This window comes from Heptranchias perlo, chromosome 2 (assembly GCF_035084215.1).
Source record: "Heptranchias perlo isolate sHepPer1 chromosome 2, sHepPer1.hap1, whole genome shotgun sequence".
NCBI classification, from domain to species: Eukaryota; Metazoa; Chordata; class Chondrichthyes; order Hexanchiformes; family Hexanchidae; genus Heptranchias; species Heptranchias perlo.
Genome location: NC_090326.1, coordinates 168,104,074 through 168,123,355, shown reverse-complemented (window position 1 = coordinate 168,123,355; position 19,282 = coordinate 168,104,074). Strand labels below are relative to the sequence as shown.

General features: G+C 59.1%; 1 protein-coding gene across 1 annotated transcript in view; it reads right to left on the bottom strand.

The window, feature by feature from the left end:
* Positions 1–12,118, bottom strand: part of LOC137299947 (maestro heat-like repeat-containing protein family member 1) — a 50,178-nt gene extending 38,060 nt beyond the window's left edge. Inside the window, exons 1-2 of the mRNA XM_067968965.1 lie at positions 11,951–12,118; positions 11,111–11,319 (exon numbers count right to left, since the gene is read on the bottom strand). Of these exons, the coding sequence (XP_067825066.1) occupies positions 11,111–11,319; positions 11,951–12,103 (362 nt within the window). The 5' untranslated portion in view covers positions 12,104–12,118. The remainder of the gene's footprint in view (positions 1–11,110; positions 11,320–11,950) is intronic.
* Between the last annotated feature and the right edge of the window lie 7,164 nt (positions 12,119–19,282).

The window sequence follows — 19,282 nt, the reverse complement described above, 5'->3', positions numbered from 1 at the left end:
CAGTTGTGGTCGAACCAGTGTTTTATAAAGGTTCATCATGACTTCCATACTTTTGTACTCTATGCCTCTATTTATAAAGCCCAGGATCCCGTATGCTTTTTTAACCACTTTCTCAACCTGCCCTGCCACCTTCAACGATTTGTGTACATATACCCCCAGATCTCTCTGTTCCTGTACCCCTTTTAGAATTGTGCCCTCTAGTTTATATTGCCTCTCCTCGTTCTTCCTACCGAAATGTATCACTTCACATTTTTCTGCGTTAAATTTTATCTGCCATGTGTCCGCCCATGCCACCAGCCTGTCTATATCCTCTTGAAGTCTATCACTATCCTCCTCACTGTTCACTACACTTCCAAGCTTTGTGTCATCTGCAAATTTTGAAATTGTGCCCTGTACACCCAAGTCCAAGTCATTAATATATATCAAGAAAAGCAGTGGTCCCAGCACTGACCCCTGGGGAACACCACTGTACGCCTCCCTCCAGTCCAAAAAACAACCGTTCACCACTACTCTCTGTTTCCTGTTACTTACCCAATTCTGTATCCCTGCCTTTACTGCCCCCTTTATTCCATGGGCCACAATCGATGATAAGCCTACCGTGCGTCACTTTATCAAACACCTTTTAAAAGTCCATATACACCACATCAACTGCATTGCCCTTACCTACCCTCTCTGTTACCTCATCAAAAAACCATCAGGTTTGCCTTTAACAAATCCGTGCTGGCTTTCCCTAATCAATTCCCACTTGTCCAAGTGACTGCTAATTCTGTCCCGGATTATCATTTCTAAAAGTTTCCCCACCACCGAGGTTAAACTGACTGGCCTGTAGTTGCTGGGTTTATCCATTTGCAATTCTCCAGTCCTCTGGCACCACCCCCGTATCTCCGGATGTTTGGGGCCAGTACCTCCTCAATTTCCACCCTTACTTCCCTCAGTAACCTAGGATGCATCCCATCCGGACCAGGTGTCTTATCTACTTTAAGTACAGCCAGCCTTTCTAGTAGCTCCTCTTTATCCAGTATCTCAACTGCATCTTCCTTTACTGAGACTCTGGCAGCATCTTCTTCCTTGGTAAAGACAGATGCAAAGTACTCATTTAGTACCTCGGCCATCCCCTCTATCTCCATGAGTAGATCTCCTTTATGGTCCCTCATCGGCCCCACCCCTCCTCTTACTACCCGTTTACTGTTTACGTGCCTGTAGAAGACTTTTGGATTCCCTTTTATGTTGGCCGCCAGTCTATTCTCATACTCTCTCTTTGCCCCTCTTATTTCCTTTTTCACTTCTCCTCTGAACTTTCTATATTCAGCCTGGTTCTCACTTGTGCTATCAACCTGACATGTCATACGCCCCTTTTTTCATTTCATCTTATTCTCTATTTCTTGTCATCCAGGGAGCTCTGGCTTTAGTTGACCTACCTTTCTCCCTTGTGGGAATGTACCTAGACTGTACCTGAACCATCTCCTCTTTAAAGGCCACCCACTGTTCAATTACAGTTTTGTCTGTCAATCTATGATTCCAATTTACCCGGGACAGATCTGTTCTCATCCCATTGAAATTGGCCCCCCCTCCAATTGAGTATTTTTACGTTAGAGTCTACCATATCATTTTCCATAGCTATTCTAAACCTTATGATACTATGATCGCTGTTCCCTAAATGCTCCCCCAGTGACACTTGCTCCACTTGGCCCGCCTCATTCCCCAGAACCAAATCCAGCAATTCCTCTTCCAGTTCTGCTGAAAGGTCATTGACCTGAAACGTTAACTCTGTGTGTGTCACTCTCTCTCTCTCTCTCTCTCTCTCTCCCTCCGGACCTGCTGAGTGTTTCCAGCATTTTCTGTTCACAGTTCAGATTTCCCGAATCTGCAGTATTTTGTCTTTGTTGTAACAGTACAATATCCGGCCACGCTGACACACAATTACATTTAGATTCACTTCACCACTCTAATCTGGAGAGACTGTCGTTATTTTGGGGGCATGGTTCATTTCACGTCAAGTCACGCTGACCCGACACAGCTCGAGACCGTAAGACGTTAGGGTGGAGATTGAGAGTGGGGGAAGGGGCATGGAATGCAGATGCCTGTGGATTATCACAGTTTAAAAACAGTATAAATAAAGTGAGATCATAACCATAGGTTGGAAGACAGAGAAGGGAGGCATCTGGAGGGTTGATTAGAAAGTCCTGCATTTTTACAACGCTTTTCACATCTCACTATGTCCCAAATCATTTTACAGCCAATGAAGTGTGGGAATCGCGGTGAACTATTTGCACACAAACAGCACTGACCAAATAATCTGTTCCAGTGATGTTTGAGGGATAAATCTGGACGAGGACACAGGGAGAACTCCTCTGCTCTTCTTCAAAATGGTGCCGTGGGATGCTCCACGTCCACCTGAGGGGGCAGACGGCCCCTCCCTCGGGGGCCGGGCCCTCCCTCGGGGGCCGGGCCCTCCCTCGGGGGCCGGGCCCTCCCTCGGGGGCCGGGCCCTCCCTCGGGGGCCGGGCCCTCCCTCGGGGGCCGGGCCCTCCCTCGGGGGCCGGGCCCTCCCACAGTCACAGGATGGAAAAGATGAACAGTGACCGACCGGCTCCCCGAAAAGATTCGTTGAATCTTCGTATGAAATGCGGGGGGAGGATTCGGGGGGCGGGGTTAGGAGTGGGGGCGAGTGAGGATTCAGGGGGAGGAGTGGGGGTGAGGAGTGTGGTGGCGTGAGGATTCAGGGGGAGGGGGTGAGGAGTGGGGGCGAGTGAGGATTCGGTGGGTGGGGGTGAGGAGTGGGGGTGAGTGAGGATTCAGGGGGAGGAGGTGAGGAGTGAGGGCGAGTGAGGATTCGGGGGGAGGTTGAGGAGTGGGGGGCGAGTGAGGATTCGGGGGGAGGTTGAGGAGTGGGGGCGAGTGAGGATTCGGGGGGGAGGTTGAGGAGTGAGGGCGAGTGAGGATTCGGGAGAGGGTGAGGAGTGAGGGCGAGTGAGGATTCGGGGGAGGGTGAGGAGTGGGGGCGAGTGAGGATTCGGGGGAGGGGTGAGGAGTGAGGGCGAGTGAGGATTCGGGGGAGGGGGTGAGGAGTGGGGGCGAGTGAGGATTCAGGGGGAGGGGGTGAGGAGTGGGGGCGAGTGAGGATTCAGGGGGAGGGGGTGAGGAGTGGGGGCGAGTGAGGATTCAGGGGGAGGGGGTGAGGAGTGGGGGCGAGTGAGGATTCGGTGGGAGGGGGTGAGGAGTGAGGGCGAGTGAGGATTCGGGGGGAGGGTGAGGAGTGGGGGTGAGTGAGGATTCGGGGGGAGGGTGAGGAGTGGGGGTGAGTGAGGATTCGGGGGGAGGGTGAGGAGTGGGGGCGAGTGAGGATTCGGGGGGAGGGGTGAGGAGTGGGGGCGAGTGAGGATTCGGGGGGCGGGTGAGGAGTGGGGGCGAGTGAGGATTCGGGGGGAGGGGGAGGAGTGGGGGCGAGTGAGGATTCGGGGGGCGGTGAGGAGTGGGGGCGAGTGAGGATTCGGGGGGAGGGTGAGGAGTGAGGGCGAGTGAGGATTCGGGGGGAGGGGGTGAGGAGTGGGGGCGAGTGAGGATTCGGGGGGAGGGGGAGGAAAGGAGTGGGGGCGAGTGAGGATTCGGGGGGCGGGTGAGGAGTGGGGGCGAGTGGGGGCGAGTGAGGATTCGGGGGGAGGGGGAGGAGTGGGGGCGAGTGAGGATTCGGGGGGGCGGGTGAGGAGTGGGGGCGAGGGTGAGGAGTGAGGGCGAGTGAGGATTCGGGGGGAGGGGGTGAGGAGTGGGGGCGAGTGAGGATTCGGGGGGAGGGGGAGGAGTGGGGGCGAGTGAGGATTCGGGGGGCGGGTGAGGAGTGGGGGCGAGTGGGGGCGAGTGAGGATTCGGGGAGCAGGGGTGAGGAGTGGGGGCGAGTGAGGATTCGGGGGGCGGGGGTGAGGAGTGGGGGCGAGTGAGGATTCGGGGGGCAGGGGTGAGGAGTGGGGGCGAGTGAGGATTCGGGGGGCAGGGGTGAGGAGTGGGGGCAAGTGAGGATTCGGGGGGCAGGGGTGAGGAGTGGGGGCGAGTGAGGATTCGGGGGGCAGGGGTGAGGAGTGGGGGTGAGTGAGGATTCGGGGGGCGGGGATGAGGAGTGGGGGCGGGGATGAGGAGTGGGGGCGAGTGAGGATTCGGGGGGGCGGGGGTGAGGAGTGGGGGGGCGAGTGAGGATTCGGGGGGGCGGGGGTGAGGGGCGGGGGTGAGGAGTGGGGGCGAGTGAGGATTCGGGGGGCGGGGGTGAGGAGTGGGGGCGAGTGAGGATTCGGGGGGCGGGGGTGAGGAGTGAGGGCGAGTGAGGATTCGGGGGGCGGGGGTGAGGAGTGGGGGCGAGTGAGGATTCGGGGGGCGGGGGTGAGGAGTGGGGGCGAGTGAGGATTCGGGGGGCAGGGGTGAGGAGTGGGGGCGAGTGAGGATTCGGGGGGCAGGGGTGAGGAGTGGGGGCGAGTGAGGATTCGGGGGGGCGGGGGTGAGGAGTGGGGGGCGGGGGATGAGGAGTGGGGGCGGGGATGAGGAGTGGGGGCGGGGATGAGGAGTGGGGGCGGGGATGAGGAGTGGGGGCGGGGATGAGGAGTGGGGGCGGGGGATGAGGAGTGGGGGCGGGGATGAGGAGTGGGGGCGAGTGAGGATTCGGGGGGCGGGGGGTGAGGGGCGGGGGTGAGGAGTGGGGGGCGAGTGAGGATTCGGGGGGCGGGGGTGAGGAGTGGGGGCGAGTGAGGATTCGGGGGGGCGGGGGTGAGGAGTGGGGGCGAGTGAGGATTCGGGGGGCGGGGGTGAGGAGTGGGGGCGAGTGAGGATTCGGGGGGCGGGGGTGAGGAGTGGGGGTGAGTGAGGATTCAGGGGGAGGGGGTGAGGAGTGGGGGGCGAGTGAGGATTCAGGGGGAGGGGGTGAGGAGTGGGGGGTGAGTGAGGATTCAGGGGGAGGGGGCCCCATTGCGCCGATGAGCAGCGAGGGGACTGATCTCGGTCACGGACGGGGCGAAGCCCGGCCACTTTTTTCGGGGCTGCTGGGGTCACAACAATCAGAAACAAAGCAAGTCTGGTTTTGTTTTGGCCTCTAAATTAATCCAAACTTTAACAGATATTTTTCACTTCAATACTTTCCTGAACTTATCAAAAAAACTTCAGAGAAATGACTCTCCCCATAACCATTCAAATTGAAAGATTTTCCCGCCTACAGTTTTCCTATCTCCTGTTTGACCGGCAGGGCCATCTTTTCAACTGATTCAAAATAAAATTACAATGAAATTTCCTTTTCTCCTGGTTCAGTCATCTCAAATTAAATTCTGCGTTTAGCAGCAGACATCTCACAAAAGAAAATCTTGTTGGGAGGGAGGTCACATTTCAAAACCTGTCGGAGAAATGGCCAACAATTGCAGATTCGGACCAGAAATTCACTCAAGGGATTGAAGAGGAAGGGACCGCAAACATCTCTGACAATTTTCAGTGACCGACCGGCTCCCCGAAAAGATTCGTTGAATCTTCGTATGAAATGGCGGGGGAGGATTCGGGGGGGCGGGGGTTAGGAGTGGGGGCGAGTGAGGATTCGGTGGGTGGGGGTGAGGAGTGGGGGTGAGTGAGGATTCAGGGGGAGGAGTGGGGGTGAGGAGTGGGGGCGTGAGGATTCAGGGGGAGGGGGTGAGGAGTGGGGGCGAGTGAGGATTCGGTGGGTGGGGGTGAGGAGTGGGGGTGAGTGAGGATTCAGGGGGAGGAGGTGAGGAGTGAGGGCGAGTGAGGATTCGGGGGGAGGTTGAGGAGTGGGGGCGAGTGAGGATTCGGGGGGAGGTTGAGGAGTGGGGGCGAGTGAGGATTCGGGGGAGGTTGAGGAGTGAGGGCGAGTGAGGATTCGGGGAGAGGGTGAGGAGTGAGGGCGAGTGAGGATTCGGGGGGAGGGTGAGGAGTGGGGGCGAGTGAGGATTCGGGGGGAGGGTGAGGAGTGAGGGCGAGTGAGGATTCGGGGGGAGGGGGTGAGGAGTGGGGGCGAGTGAGGATTCAGGGGAGGGGGTGAGGAGTGGGGGCGAGTGAGGATTCAGGGGGAGGGGGTGAGGAGTGGGGGCGAGTGAGGATTCAGGGGGAGGGGGTGAGGAGTGGGGGCGAGTGAGGATTCGGTGGGAGGGGGTGAGGAGTGAGGGCGAGTGAGGATTCGGGGGGAGGGTGAGGATGGGGGGTGAGTGAGGATTCGGGGGGAGGGTGAGGAGTGGGGGCGAGTGAGGATTCGGGGGGAGGGTGAGGAGTGGGGGCGAGTGAGGATTCGGGGGGAGGGGGTGAGGAGTGGGGGCGAGTGAGGATTCGGGGGGCGGGTGAGGAGTGGGGGCGAGTGAGGATTCGGGGGGAGGGGGAGGAGTGGGGGCGAGTGAGGATTCGGGGGGCGGGTGAGGAGTGGGGGCGAGTGAGGATTCGGGGGGAGGGTGAGGAGTGAGGGCGAGTGAGGATTCGGGGGGAGGGGGTGAGGAGTGGGGGCGAGTGAGGATTCGGGGGGAGGGGGAGGAGTGGGGGCGAGTGAGGATTCGGGGGGCGGGTGAGGAGTGGGGGCGAGTGGGGGCGAGTGAGGATTCGGGGGGAGGGGGAGGAGTGGGGGCGAGTGAGGATTCGGGGGGCGGGTGAGGAGTGGGGGCGAGGGTGAGGAGTGAGGGCGAGTGAGGATTCGGGGGGAGGGGGTGAGGAGTGGGGGCGAGTGAGGATTCGGGGGGAGGGGGAGGAGTGGGGGCGAGTGAGGATTCGGGGGGCGGGTGAGGAGTGGGGGCGAGTGGGGGCGAGTGAGGATTCGGGGAGCAGGGGTGAGGAGTGGGGGCGAGTGAGGATTCGGGGGGCGGGGGTGAGGAGTGGGGGCGAGTGAGGATTCGGGGGGCAGGGGTGAGGAGTGGGGGCGAGTGAGGATTCGGGGGGCAGGGGTGAGGAGTGGGGGCAAGTGAGGATTCGGGGGGCAGGGGTGAGGAGTGGGGGCGAGTGAGGATTCGGGGGGCAGGGGTGAGGAGTGGGGGTGAGTGAGGATTCGGGGGGCGGGGATGAGGAGTGGGGGCGGGGATGAGGAGTGGGGGCGGGTGAGGATTCGGGGGGCGGGGGTGAGGAGTGGGGGGCGAGTGAGGATTCGGGGGGCGGGGGTGGGGGGCGGGGGTGAGGGGCGGGGGTGAGGAGTGGGGGCGAGTGAGGATTCGGGGGGCGGGGGTGAGGAGTGGGGGCGAGTGAGGATTCGGGGGGCGGGGGGTGAGGAGTGGGGGCGAGTGAGGATTCGGGGGGCGGGGGTGAGGAGTGGGGGCGAGTGAGGATTCGGGGGGCGGGGGTGAGGAGTGGGGGCGAGTGAGGATTCGGGGGGCAGGGGTGAGGAGTGGGGGCGAGTGAGGATTCGGGGGGCAGGGGTGAGGAGTGGGGGCGAGTGAGGATTCGGGGGGCGGGGGTGAGGAGTGGGGGTGAGTGAGGATTCGGGGGGGCGGGGGGTGAGGAGTGGGGGTGAGTGAGGATTCGGGGGGCGGGGATGAGGAGTGGGGGCGGGGATGAGGAGTGGGGGCGGGGATGAGGAGTGGGGGCGGGGATGAGGAGTGGGGGCGAGTGAGGATTCGGGGGGCGGGGGTGAGGGGCGGGGGTGAGGAGTGGGGGCGAGTGAGGATTCGGGGGGTGGGGGTGAGGAGTGGGGGCGAGTGAGGATTCGGGGGGCGGGGGTGAGGAGTGGGGGCGAGTGAGGATTCGGGGGGCGGGGGGTGAGGAGTGGGGGCGAGTGAGGATTCGGGGGGCGGGGGTGAGGAGTGGGGGCGAGTGAGGATTCGGGGGGAGGGGGTGAGGAGTGGGGGGCGAGTGAGGATTCAGGGGGAGGGGGTGAGGAGTGGGGGGTGAGTGAGGATTCAGGGGGAGGGGGCCCCATTGCGCCGATGAGCAGCGAGGGGACTGATCTCGGTCACGGACGGGGCGAAGCCCGGCCACTTTTTTCGGGGCTGCTGGGGTCACAACAATCAGAAACAAAGCAAGTCTGGTTTTGTTTTGGCCTCTAAATTAATCCAAACTTTAACAGATATTTTTCACTTCAATACTTTCCTGAACTTATCAAAAAAACTTCAGAGAAATGACTCTCCCCATAACCATTCAAATTGAAAGATTTTCCCGCCTACAGTTTTCCTATCTCCTGTTTGACCGGCAGGGCCATCTTTTCAACTGATTCAAAATAAAATTACAATGAAATTTCCTTTTCTCCTGGTTCAGTCATCTCAAATTAAATTCTGCGTTTAGCAGCAGACATCTCACAAAAGAAAATCTTGTTGGGAGGGAGGTCACATTTCAAAACCTGTCGGAGAAATGGCCAACAATTGCAGATTCGGACCAGAAATTCACTCAAGGGATTGAAGAGGAAGGGACCGCAAACATCTCTGACAATTTTCAAATAATTTCCAACATTATGTTCCCAAAATACTTCAAGTAATAACTTGCATTTATATAGCGCCTTTCACAACCTCAGGATGTCCCAAAGCGCTTTACAGCCAATTAAATGCTTTTGAAATGTCGTCACTGTTGTAATCATTGAACCATAGTGAGTACAGCACAGGAGGCAGCCATTCGGCCCATCGTGCCTGTGCTGGCTCTTACATTAGAAATAGGAGCAGGAGTGGGCCATCTGGCCCCTCGAGCCTGCTCCACCATTCAATAAGACCATGGCTGATCTTCCACCTCAACTCCACTTTCCCGCCCGATCCCCATATCCCTTGATTCCCCTAGAGTCCAAAAATCTATCCATCTCAGTCTTGACTATATTCAATGACTCAGCATCCACAGCCCTCTGAGGTAGAGAATTCCAAAGATTCACCACCCTCAGTGAAGAAATGCCTCCTCATCTCAGTCTTAAATGGCCGACCCCTTATCCTGAGACTATGACCCCTAGTTCTAGACTCTCCAGTCAGGGGAAACAACCTCTCAGCCTCTACCCTGTCAAGCCCCCTCAATCTTATATGCTTCAATGAGATCACCTCTCGTTCTTCTAAACTCAAGAGTATAGGCCCATTCTATTCAACTCTCTGAAAGAGCTGTCCAATTAGTCCCATTCCCCTGCAATTTTTTCCCTTCAAGTATTTATCCAATTCCCTTTTGAAAGTTACTATTGGATCTGCTTCAATCGCCCGTTCAGGCAGTGAATTCCAGAGAACATTCTTTATGCAGTGAATTGTTATGATTCTAACAACTTGCTGCATAAAGAATATTTTCCTCATCTCCCCTGTTTTTTTTTGCCAATCACCTTAAATCCGTGTCCTCTGGTTACCGACCCTTCTCCCACTGGAATCAGTTTCTCCTTATTTACTCTATCAAAACCCTCCATGATTTTGAACACCTCTATTAAATCTCCTCTTAACCTTCTCTGTTCTAAGGAGAACAATCCCAGCTTCTCCAGTCTCTCCACATAACTGAAGTCCCTCATCCCTGGTACCATTCTGGTAAATCTCTTCTGCACTCTCTCTAAGGCCTTGACATCCTTCCTAAAGTGTGGTGCCCAGAATTGGACAATACTCCAGGTGGGGCCTAACCAGTGTTTTATAAAGGTTTAGCATAACTTCCTTGCTTTTGTACTCTACGCCTCTATTAATAAAGCCCAGGATCCCATATGCTTTTTTAACAGCCTTCTCAACTTGTCCTGCCACCTTCAAAGATTTGTGTACACACACCCCCAGGTCTCTCTGTTCCTGCACCCCCTTTAAAATTGTACCATTTAGTTTATATTGCCTCTCCTCATTCTTCCTACCAAAATGCATCACTTCACACTTCTCTGCATTAAATTCCATCTGCCATGTGTCTGCCCATTTCACCAGTCTGTCTGTGTCCTCCTGAAGTCTGTTACTATCCTCCACATTGTTTACTACATTTCCGAGTTTCGTGTCATCTGCAAATTTTGAAATTATACCCTCTATACCCAAGTCCAGGTCATTAATATATAGATCAAAAAGAGCAATGGTCCTAATACTGACCCCTGGGGAACACCACTGTAACTTCCCTCCAGTCTGAAAAACAACCGTTCACCACTACTCTCTGCTTTCTGTCCCTTAGCCAATTTTGAATCCACGCTGCCACTGTCCCTTTAATCCCATGGGCTTTAATTTTGCTAACAAGTCTATTATGTGGCACTTTATCAAATGTCTTTTGAAAGTCCATATACACAACATCAACCGCACTACCCTCATCAACCCTCTCCTAATGTAGGAAATGCAGCAGCAAATTTGCGCACAGCAAGGTCCCACAATCAGCAATGAGATAAACGATCAGATAATCTGTTTCAGTGATGTTGGTAGAGGGATAAATATTGGCCCAGGACAGCGGAGAACTCTCCTGCTCTTCTTCGAAAAGTGCCATGGGATCTTTCACTGGGAGGGCAGACGGGGCCTCGGTTTACTGTCTCATCGGACAGACAGCACCTCCGACAGTGCAGCACTCCCTCAGTACAGCACTGAAGGGTCAGCCTAGATTACGGGGCTCAATTCTCTGGAGCGGGACTCGAAACCGCAAACTTCTGAACTCAGAGACGGGAGCGATACCCACCGCGTTACGGCTGATTCTTGGTTGGACTGGGGGAGGGAGGTGGGAGTTGCACAGTTTCGAGGTCCCTGAGGGGGTTGGGGGGGTTGAGTTGGTGAGGGTGTCTAATGAGTGGTGAGGAGGCATAGAATCATAGAACGTTTACAGCACAGGGGGAGGCCATTCGGTCCATCGAGCCTGTGCCGGCTCTTTCTAATAGCAATCCAGTTAGTCCCACTCCCCCGCTCTTTCTCCATAGTTCTGCAAATTTTTTCCCTTCATTTATTCAATTCCTTTTCGAAAGCCACGATTAAATCTGCTTCCACCGCCCTTTCAGGCAGCGCGTTCCAGATCATAACTCGCTGCGTAAAAAAGTTTTTCCTCGTGTCATCTTTGGTTCTTTTGCCAATCACCTTAAATCTGTGTCCTCTGGTTCTCGACCCTTCCGCCAATGGGAACACAGTTTCTCTTTATTTACTTGATGTAAACCCCTCATGTTTTTGAACGGGGAGGATGAAGGACTGGTGTGTGTTTTCGGAACTGGAGAGGGACAGGAGGAGAGATGAGAGGGGCTGAAGGGAGGTGTCGAGAGAAGTTATTGAAAGCTCGTTACCTGCAGACATCGAGTTTCCTCGGAAGGCGGGTCTGACTGTGAGCTCGGCGCTCCTTCGACATGTGGTTCGTGGGGGGGTCTTTGGGCAGACGGACCCCGACGCTGGAGCCCACGCGGACCAGCAGGGAGCTGAAGAGATGGGGGTAGAGGATGCTGACTGCCTCGCTCGACTCGGGTCTGGACAGGATTTGGTACAGAGCACAGGTAACCTGTCAAAAGATGTAGGGACATTTCAACCCAGGAACACCACACGTCCACGGCAAGGTCCAGACACGGGGCAAACCTGCAATATGTTAAAATGTCGGGGCGCGACAAGAGGGGGGAAGGGGGCGCGCGACGGGGGGGGGGGGGGGGGAGGGGGGAGGGGGCCCGGCGCGGGGGGGGGGGGGGGGGGGAGGGGAGGGGGCCCGGCGCTGGGGGGGGGGGGGGGAGGGGGCCCGGCGCCGGGGGGGGGGGGGGGGGGGAGGGGGCCCGGCGCCGGGGGGGGGGGGGGGGGAGGGGGCCCGGCGCCGGGGGGGGGGGGGAGGGGGCCCGGCGCGGGGGGGGAGGGGGCCCGGCGCGGGGGGGGGGGAGGGGGCCCGGCGCGGGGGGGGGGGAGGGGGGGGGGGGGGAGGGGGCCCGGCGCGGGGGGGGGGGGGGGAGGGGGCCGGCGCGGGGGGGGGGGGGGGGAGGGAGGGGGCCCGGCGGGGGGGGGGGGGAGGGAGGGGGCCCGGCGGGGGGGGGGGGGAGGGAGGGGGCCCGGCGGGGGGGGGGGGGGGAGGGGGCCCGGCGCGGGGGGGGGAGGGGGCCCGGCGGGGGGGGGGGGGGGAGGGGGGCAGTGCCCACAGACCCCGTACTCACGGCCAGCGGCTGCACGGTGGCGAACCGGCTCACGCTCTTGCGCAGCAGTGAATTCCTCCTCTCGTCGTACGGTAACTGTTTGTTCAGTTTGTCAGTCAAGTATTCCATCGTACTCCTGGCCAGTAGAGTCTCGCCCGCCAGCGACTGCCACATCTCGCCCGTGTGCCTGGGGCGCAGCGGGAGGAACAAAGTGCAATATCGCAACAAGGAAGCGGGAGGAACAAAGTGCAATATCGCAACAAGGACACTGAATAAAGGCACCTCAGCCCACCCCCCCCTCACCCCATCCCACCCCCCCCTCACCCACCTCCATCCCGTAACCCTCACCCCATCTCCCCCACTCCCCAAGCCCATCCCATCTCCCCCTCCCCGGGGGTCTCCTCCCCTCCCTCGCTTTCCCCGTCCTCGTACGGTCTGCAGACTGTTTGAAACCCAAGCTTGGCGTCACCGAGTCGACGTTTCCTGATTTCTTTTGTTACCCCTCCCTCTCCAGCCTCGCAGGCGCCAGACTCCGAGGGCCCTGGGCAGCAGTGGGCTGCAGCTTCTCACTCCTTCCAAGAACAATTGGCAGCACATGTGCAGCTTTTAACACTGACGCCTCCTGCCAATATTCTCTCCAGCAGAGAGCACTTGGTCCAGATCTCAGCTCTTGCTCTGAACCTGCCTCTGTATCTACGTTGTATCCTAACTCCCACCAAGTCCCGTTCTCCCATCACCCCCTGTGCTCGCTGACCTACATTGGCTCCCGGTCCGGGAACGCCTCGATTATAAAATTCTCATCCTTGTTTTCAAATCTCTCCATGGCCCTCGCCCCTCCCTATCTCTCTAACCTCCTCCAGTCCTACAACCCTCCGAGATCTCTGCGCTCCTCCAATTCTGGCCTCTTGCGCATCCCCGATTTTAATCGCTCCACCATTGGCGGCCGTGCCTTCAGCTGCCTGGGCCCTAAGCTCTGGAATTCCCTCCCTAAACCTCTCCACCTCTCTCTCCTCCTTTAAGACGCTCCTTAAAGCCTACCTCTTTGACTAAGCTTTTGGTCACCTGTCCTAATATCTCCGTATGTGGCTCGGTGTCAAATTTTGTTTGATAATCGCTCCTGTGAAGCGCCTTGGGACGTTTTACTACATTAAAGGCGCTATATAAATGCAGGTTGTTGTCTATATATTATGGTGTCAGCTGTGGCTAATGGGTCGCACTCTCATCTGAGTTAGAACGTCATGAGTTCAAGTCCTACTCAAGAGATTTGAGCACAAAATCTAAGCCGACACTCCCAGTGCACAGCACTGTGATAACGACCAGATTATCTGTTTTTAGTGATGTTGGTTTGAGGGACAAATATTTTCCAGGACACGGGGAGAACTCCCCTGCTCTTCTTCAAATAGCGGCTGTGGGATCCATTGAGCCCACCTCAGAGGGCAGAAGGGGGTCTCGGTTTAATGTCCCGTCCAAAGGACGGCCCCCACCGACAGCGCAGCACTCCTCGGTACTGACCCTCCGACGGTGCAGCACTCCCTCGGTACTGACCCTCCGACGGTGCAGCACTCCCTCGGTACTGACCCTCCGACAGTGCAGCGCTCCCTCGGTACTGACCCTCCGACAGTGCAGCGCTCCCTCGGTACTGACCCTCCGACAGCGCAGCACTCCCTCGGTACTGACCCTCCGACGGTGCAGCACTCCCTCGGTACTGACCCTCCGACAGCGCAGCGCTCCCTCGGTACTGACCCTCCGACAGCGCAGCGCTCCCTCGGTACTGACCCTCCGACGGTGCAGCACTCCCTCGGTACTGACCCTCCGACAGCGCAGCACTCCCTCGGTACCGACCCTCCGACAGCGCAGCACTCCCTCGGTACCGACCCTCCGACAGTGCGGCGCTCCCTCAGTACCGACCCTCCCACAGTGCGGCGCTCCCTCAGTACCGACCCCTCCCACAGTGCGGCGCTCCCTCGGTACCGACCCTCCGACAGCGCGGCACTCCCTCGGTACCGACCCTTCCGACGGCGCCGGCGCTCCCTCGGGTACCGACCCCCCCACAGCGCGGCACTCCCCTCGGTACCGACCCTCCGACAGCGCGGCACTCCCTCGGTACCGACCCTCCGACAGCGCGGCACTCCCTCGGTACCGACCCTCCGACGGCGCGGCGCTCCCCTCGGTACCGACCTTCCGACGGCGCGGCGCTCCCTCGGTACCGACCCTCCGACGGCGCGGCGCTCCCCTCGGTACCGACCCTCCGACAGCGCAGCGCTCCCTCGGTACTGACCCTCCGACGGTGCAGCACTCCCTCGGTACTGACCCTCCGACAGCGCAGCACTCCCTCGGTACCGACCCTCCGACAGCGCAGCACTCCCTCGGTACCGACCCTCCGACAGTGCGGCGCTCCCTCAGTACCAACCCTCCGACGGCGCGGCGCTCCCTCGGTACCGACCCTCCCCTCGGTACTGCATGAAGTGAGTCAGCCTGGATTACGTGCTCAAGTCTCTGGAGTGGAGCAAAGAACTCGTGCAGGATCTGCTCCAGCGGCAAGTCGATGGGGGTCGTGTGTCAGGGAGGAACTCCGAGGGCGTGAAGGGCCAGCAAGCCCTCGCTCATCACCTCCGAGGCCTCATAGATCATCTTCCGGTCCAGAGTCCCGCTCCGTGGAGCAGGGCGAGACTCGCTCGTGTTTCTTCTTCCAGAAGCTGCACAGAGAGAGACCTCAGTGATCAGCAGCCTGAAGGAGGGACGACGGCTCGGTGAACGTCCTCGCAGCAGCCTCGACCACACTGAGGATCACCAAATCCTTCTACGCCGGCGCTGTACGACGCGAAGCCCACCAGTCAGCGCGGCCCTCCCAGTCCTTCCTGTCCTCCATCACGGAGGTCTTAGAGGACAGCGAGCGGGGAGAGCATGGGTGGGCCACTGACCTTGGGACGAGCTGACACAAGGGTCGTCCGGTCCTTCGGGAAGAGGAGAACTCCCGGAAGCAACAGCTTACCGGTGGAGTTGTACTCGGCTCTGTGTGGACTGGAAGTGTACGGGGGGGAGTGCTTCTGGCAGGCAGCATGTCAGAGTCCATGAGGAAAGGCATCATCGCCCTCATCTACAAACGGAAGGGGGGGGGGGGGGGGGGGGGGGAAGAGGGGAAGAAATCAGAAATTGGCGACCCATTTCCTTGCTAAATGTCGACTATGAGATTCTGTCTGAGGCCATCGCCAACACGATCGAGTCTGTTCTGGAGCGGGCGATCCGCCCCGATCAGACCTGTACCATACCCGGCAGGAAGATCTCTGACAGCCTTGTGCTCGCTCAGGGATACGATCGCCTACGAGGGACAGGGTGGGGGTGGCGGTGAACACCTGCCTCATCAGCCTGGACCAGGAGAAGGCCCTTTGACAGAATATCCCACACGTACACGATGGACCGTGCTCTCCAGAATGGGGTTTGGGGAAGGAATCCCGCGATCAGATCCGAGACTGCTCTCCCGTGGACATCCGTAGTCCAGCCCTAGTCAACGGGTGGGAGTCGGAGAGCTTGCTGATCAGATCGGCGGAGTCAGGCAGGGCTGTCCTCCCTCCACAGGTCTTGTTCGTTGTCGTAGTCGTCAGCGAGCTTTTTGCCGCGCCCATCAGCGGAGCGACTGATCGCAGAGTCAGCGGAGGCTCTCGGGTTCAGGCTTCCCTGTACATGGACGACATACACCGTCTTCTGCTCCGATCAGCAGTCGGTCCATCGCTGTGATGGGCAATCTGCAGTCGTTTCGAGCTGGCATGGCTCGGCGGGGGGGGCCAGAGTAGGGCCAAGTTGTTTGGCAGGTGTGGGAGACCTCGTCCCCTTCACCGTCAGGTCCGACTCTCCGAAGTCGCTGGGGGTCTGGTTTGGGGAGCCCCGGGCCTGCACAAAGAACTGGGAGGAGTGGGTCAGCAAGGCCAAGCAGAAGCTTGGTGTGTGGGTGGGACGCTCCCTTCTCCATAACCGGGCAGGAACCTGGTGAGAGGTACTCGCCGTGTTGCTCTACGTGGCCAGGGTCTGGCCCCATTCCCCATTAACTCCGCCGTCACAGTCACCCGAGCTATCTTTCTCTTTGTCTGGAGGTCCAAGGTCGAACGTGTCTGCAGGGTCACCGTGTACAAGCCCCCAGACAAAGTGGGGGGTGGGCGGTGGGGAGGGGGGGGGGGAAAGAGCGCCCCCAATGCCGCTCTGATCTGATGGCCATCTTTGCGTGTGGCTGTCTCAGGATGTTTGTACAGCCCCCCCCCCAGTACGCAAACCCCAAGTGTCACTACGTTCTGGGTTTCTACCTGTCCAACGCGCTGAGAAGGCTGGGTCTGGCCACGCTGGCCGAGCAGGCGCAGGACGTCCCGTCCGGACTGGGCTGTCCCGGGTGGAGATGTTCCCGAGGAGGAACCCCTTCGACCCACGAGGCCGTCAGGCAGCGGTCGGCACGCGACGTTCCGGGGGCCCCCGCAGGGAAAGGAGAGGGTGGATCCGATCGGGCAGGTTCCCCACCGGACGGTCGGTCGGTGCCATTTGGCGGAACGTCTCTTCGCCGGAACTGACCGACAGGCACCAGGATGTAGCCTGGATGGGTGGTGGGAAAGGCCCTCTCCCCCAGTTGCGGGTCCCTTCCAACACACACGGAACCTCAGCGCCTCCGCGAGCTGCCCTCGAGGCGGAGGATGTGGGAAAGGCCACCCCCACTTTGTATTGTACAGAACGTATTAGACGATATGCCCTGTGTTTCAAAATTGTAATAATGGGATCGTACTGTGTACGATCTGCATTGCTTGAAATTGTGGCCTTTTTACATTGAACTGTTTTAAATTTTATGAAATGAAGTATATTTTTGAAATATTAAAAAAATGAACCCATGACCCTACCGACTCGGGGGGTGGGGTCAGAATGTTTTCCCAGAGTCACGGCCGACACTTTATCAGATCAGGAGCAGGAAACCCTGGCTGATTTCTCCCCCTCCCCTCCCTTTTCCCAGGGGGCACGGCGGTCACTTGTAAAGGCCCCGACCAACACCCTGGCCCAGAGCAGGGATCGAACCTGCGCCGCCCCCCCACCCCGACCGGCCTGTCTGGGGCACTGCCACTCGCTGCACAACCTGGCAACCCCACCCGGCTCTGATTCGGTGAACTTACTTATCGAACTCGGTAGTGGGTAGGGTCAGGAGACAGGAAACCACTGCCGGCATGTTCTGGGAAGCCCAGGAGAGAGACTGTCTGCATGACCGAGACCTTCACCTGCTCCTGCCTGATCGACTGCAGGCGGATATGCAACACCTCCAGCACCTCGGAGCACCTGCAATCAAAAAAACAAACACCGTCAACAGGTGACGGGTGGGGGGGGGCGAGCGGGGGGGTGACTGGGGAGGGGGGGAGCGGGAGGCGGGGGGAGGAGGGGCACGGAGCGACTGACAGGGGGGACACGGCCAACCCCCACTCTGCCCAGCTGCCCGTCACACATACACGAGACCCACCCACCAACCAGGTGCCTGCCCCTTTAAGAAAAGTTATGGCCACAACTCAAGCTCCCGTCTGTTTACTCCCCACCCACAATACACAGGGACGGGCTCTTCAGTCTGGTCGACCCGCCCTGTGAGGATATAATGATGTTTCTTTAACCCCCATTTTAACACAGTAGATTTTTTTACCTCCTCTTTTCCCCCTCAGGGTTTCAGTCCCAATCTCACAACTTGCCCAAACACCCATTCTTGATTTTTAAAAATTCATTCTCGGGATGTGCGCTCCCCCAGTGCAGTACTGAGGGAGCGCCGCACCGTCGGCAGGGTCGGTACTGAGGGAGCGCCGCACCGTCGGAGGGTCGGGTACTGAGGGAGCGCCGTACCGTCGGAGGGTCGGTACTGAGGGAGCGCCGCACTGTCGGAGGGGTCGGTACTGAGGGAGCGCCGCACCGTCGGAGGGTCGGTACTGAGGGAGCGCCGCACCGTCGGAGGGTCGCGTCACTGAGGGAGCGCCGCACTGTCGGAGGGTCAGTACTGAGGGAGCGCCGCACTGTCGGAGGGTCAGTACTGAGGGAGCGCCGCACCTCGTCGGAGGGTCAGTACTGAGGGAGCGCCGCTACTGTCGGAGGGTCAGTACTGAGGGAGCGCCGCACCGTCGGAGGGTCAGTACTGAGGGAGCGCCGCACCGTCGGAGGGTCAGTACTGAGGGAGCGCCGCCACTGCGTCGGAGGGTCGGTACTGAGGGAGCGCCGCACTGTCGGAGGGTCGGTACCGAGGGAGCGCCACACTGTCGGAGGGTCGGTACCGAGGGAGCGCCGCACTGTCGGAGGGTCAGTACTGAGGGAGCGCCGCACTGTCGGAGGGGTCGGTACCAGAGGGAGCGCCACACTGTCGGAGGGTCGGTACCGATGGGAGCGCCCGCACTGTCGGAGGGTCAGTACTGAGGGAGCGCCGCACCGTCGGAGGGTTCAGTACCGAGGGAAACCGCCGCACTGTCAGAGGGTCAGTACCGAGGGAGCGCCGCACCCGTCAGAGGGTCAGTACCGAGGGAGCGCTCGCACCGTCGGAGGGTCAGTACCGAGGGAGCGCCGCAACCGTCGGAGGGTCAGTACCGAGGGAACGCCGCACCGTCAGAGGGTCAGTACCGAGGGAGCGCCGCACCGTCGGAGGGTCAGGACCGAGGGAGCGCCGCACCGTCGGAGGGTCAGTACCGAGGGAGCAGCCGCACCGTCGGAGGGTCAGTACCGAGTGGAACGCCGCACCGTCGGAGGGTCGGTACCGAGGGCGTAACGCCGCACCGTCGGAGGGTGCAGTACTGAGGGAGCGACAGCACCGTCGGAGGGGTTCGGTACCGAGGGGAACGCCGCACTCGTCGGAGGGGGCGGTACCGAGGGAGTGCTGCACTGTTGGTGGTGCCGTCTTTCGGATCAGACGTTAAACCGAGGCTCCGTCTGCCCTCTCAGGTGAAAGATCCCACGGCCACTATTCGAAGAAGAGCAGGGGGGAGTTCTCCCGTGTCCTCATCCAAATTTATCCCTCAACCAACATCACTAGAACAGATTATTTGGTCAGTGCTGATTGTGGGACCAGTGAAAGGCGCGATATAAATGCAAGCTCGCTCTTTGTACGTTCCCAAAGTAGCCGCTTCCTGGCCTCCGCCCCCCGCTAGCCGATTGAAAGGTAAACTGAAACATTATTATTAATGTCTATTCCATTTTAAATAAATGAATAGTGGGAGGGACAGTAAATTACAATTGTTGGTTCTGTCTGTGGCTTCGAACCGGACCAGCAGAGGGCGATGATAAGCCATGGAGAATTGGTGCAACAGCTCCATCTGCTGTCAGCACAATATCACTGCAAGGATTGAAATTTTAACGACAACGAACCCA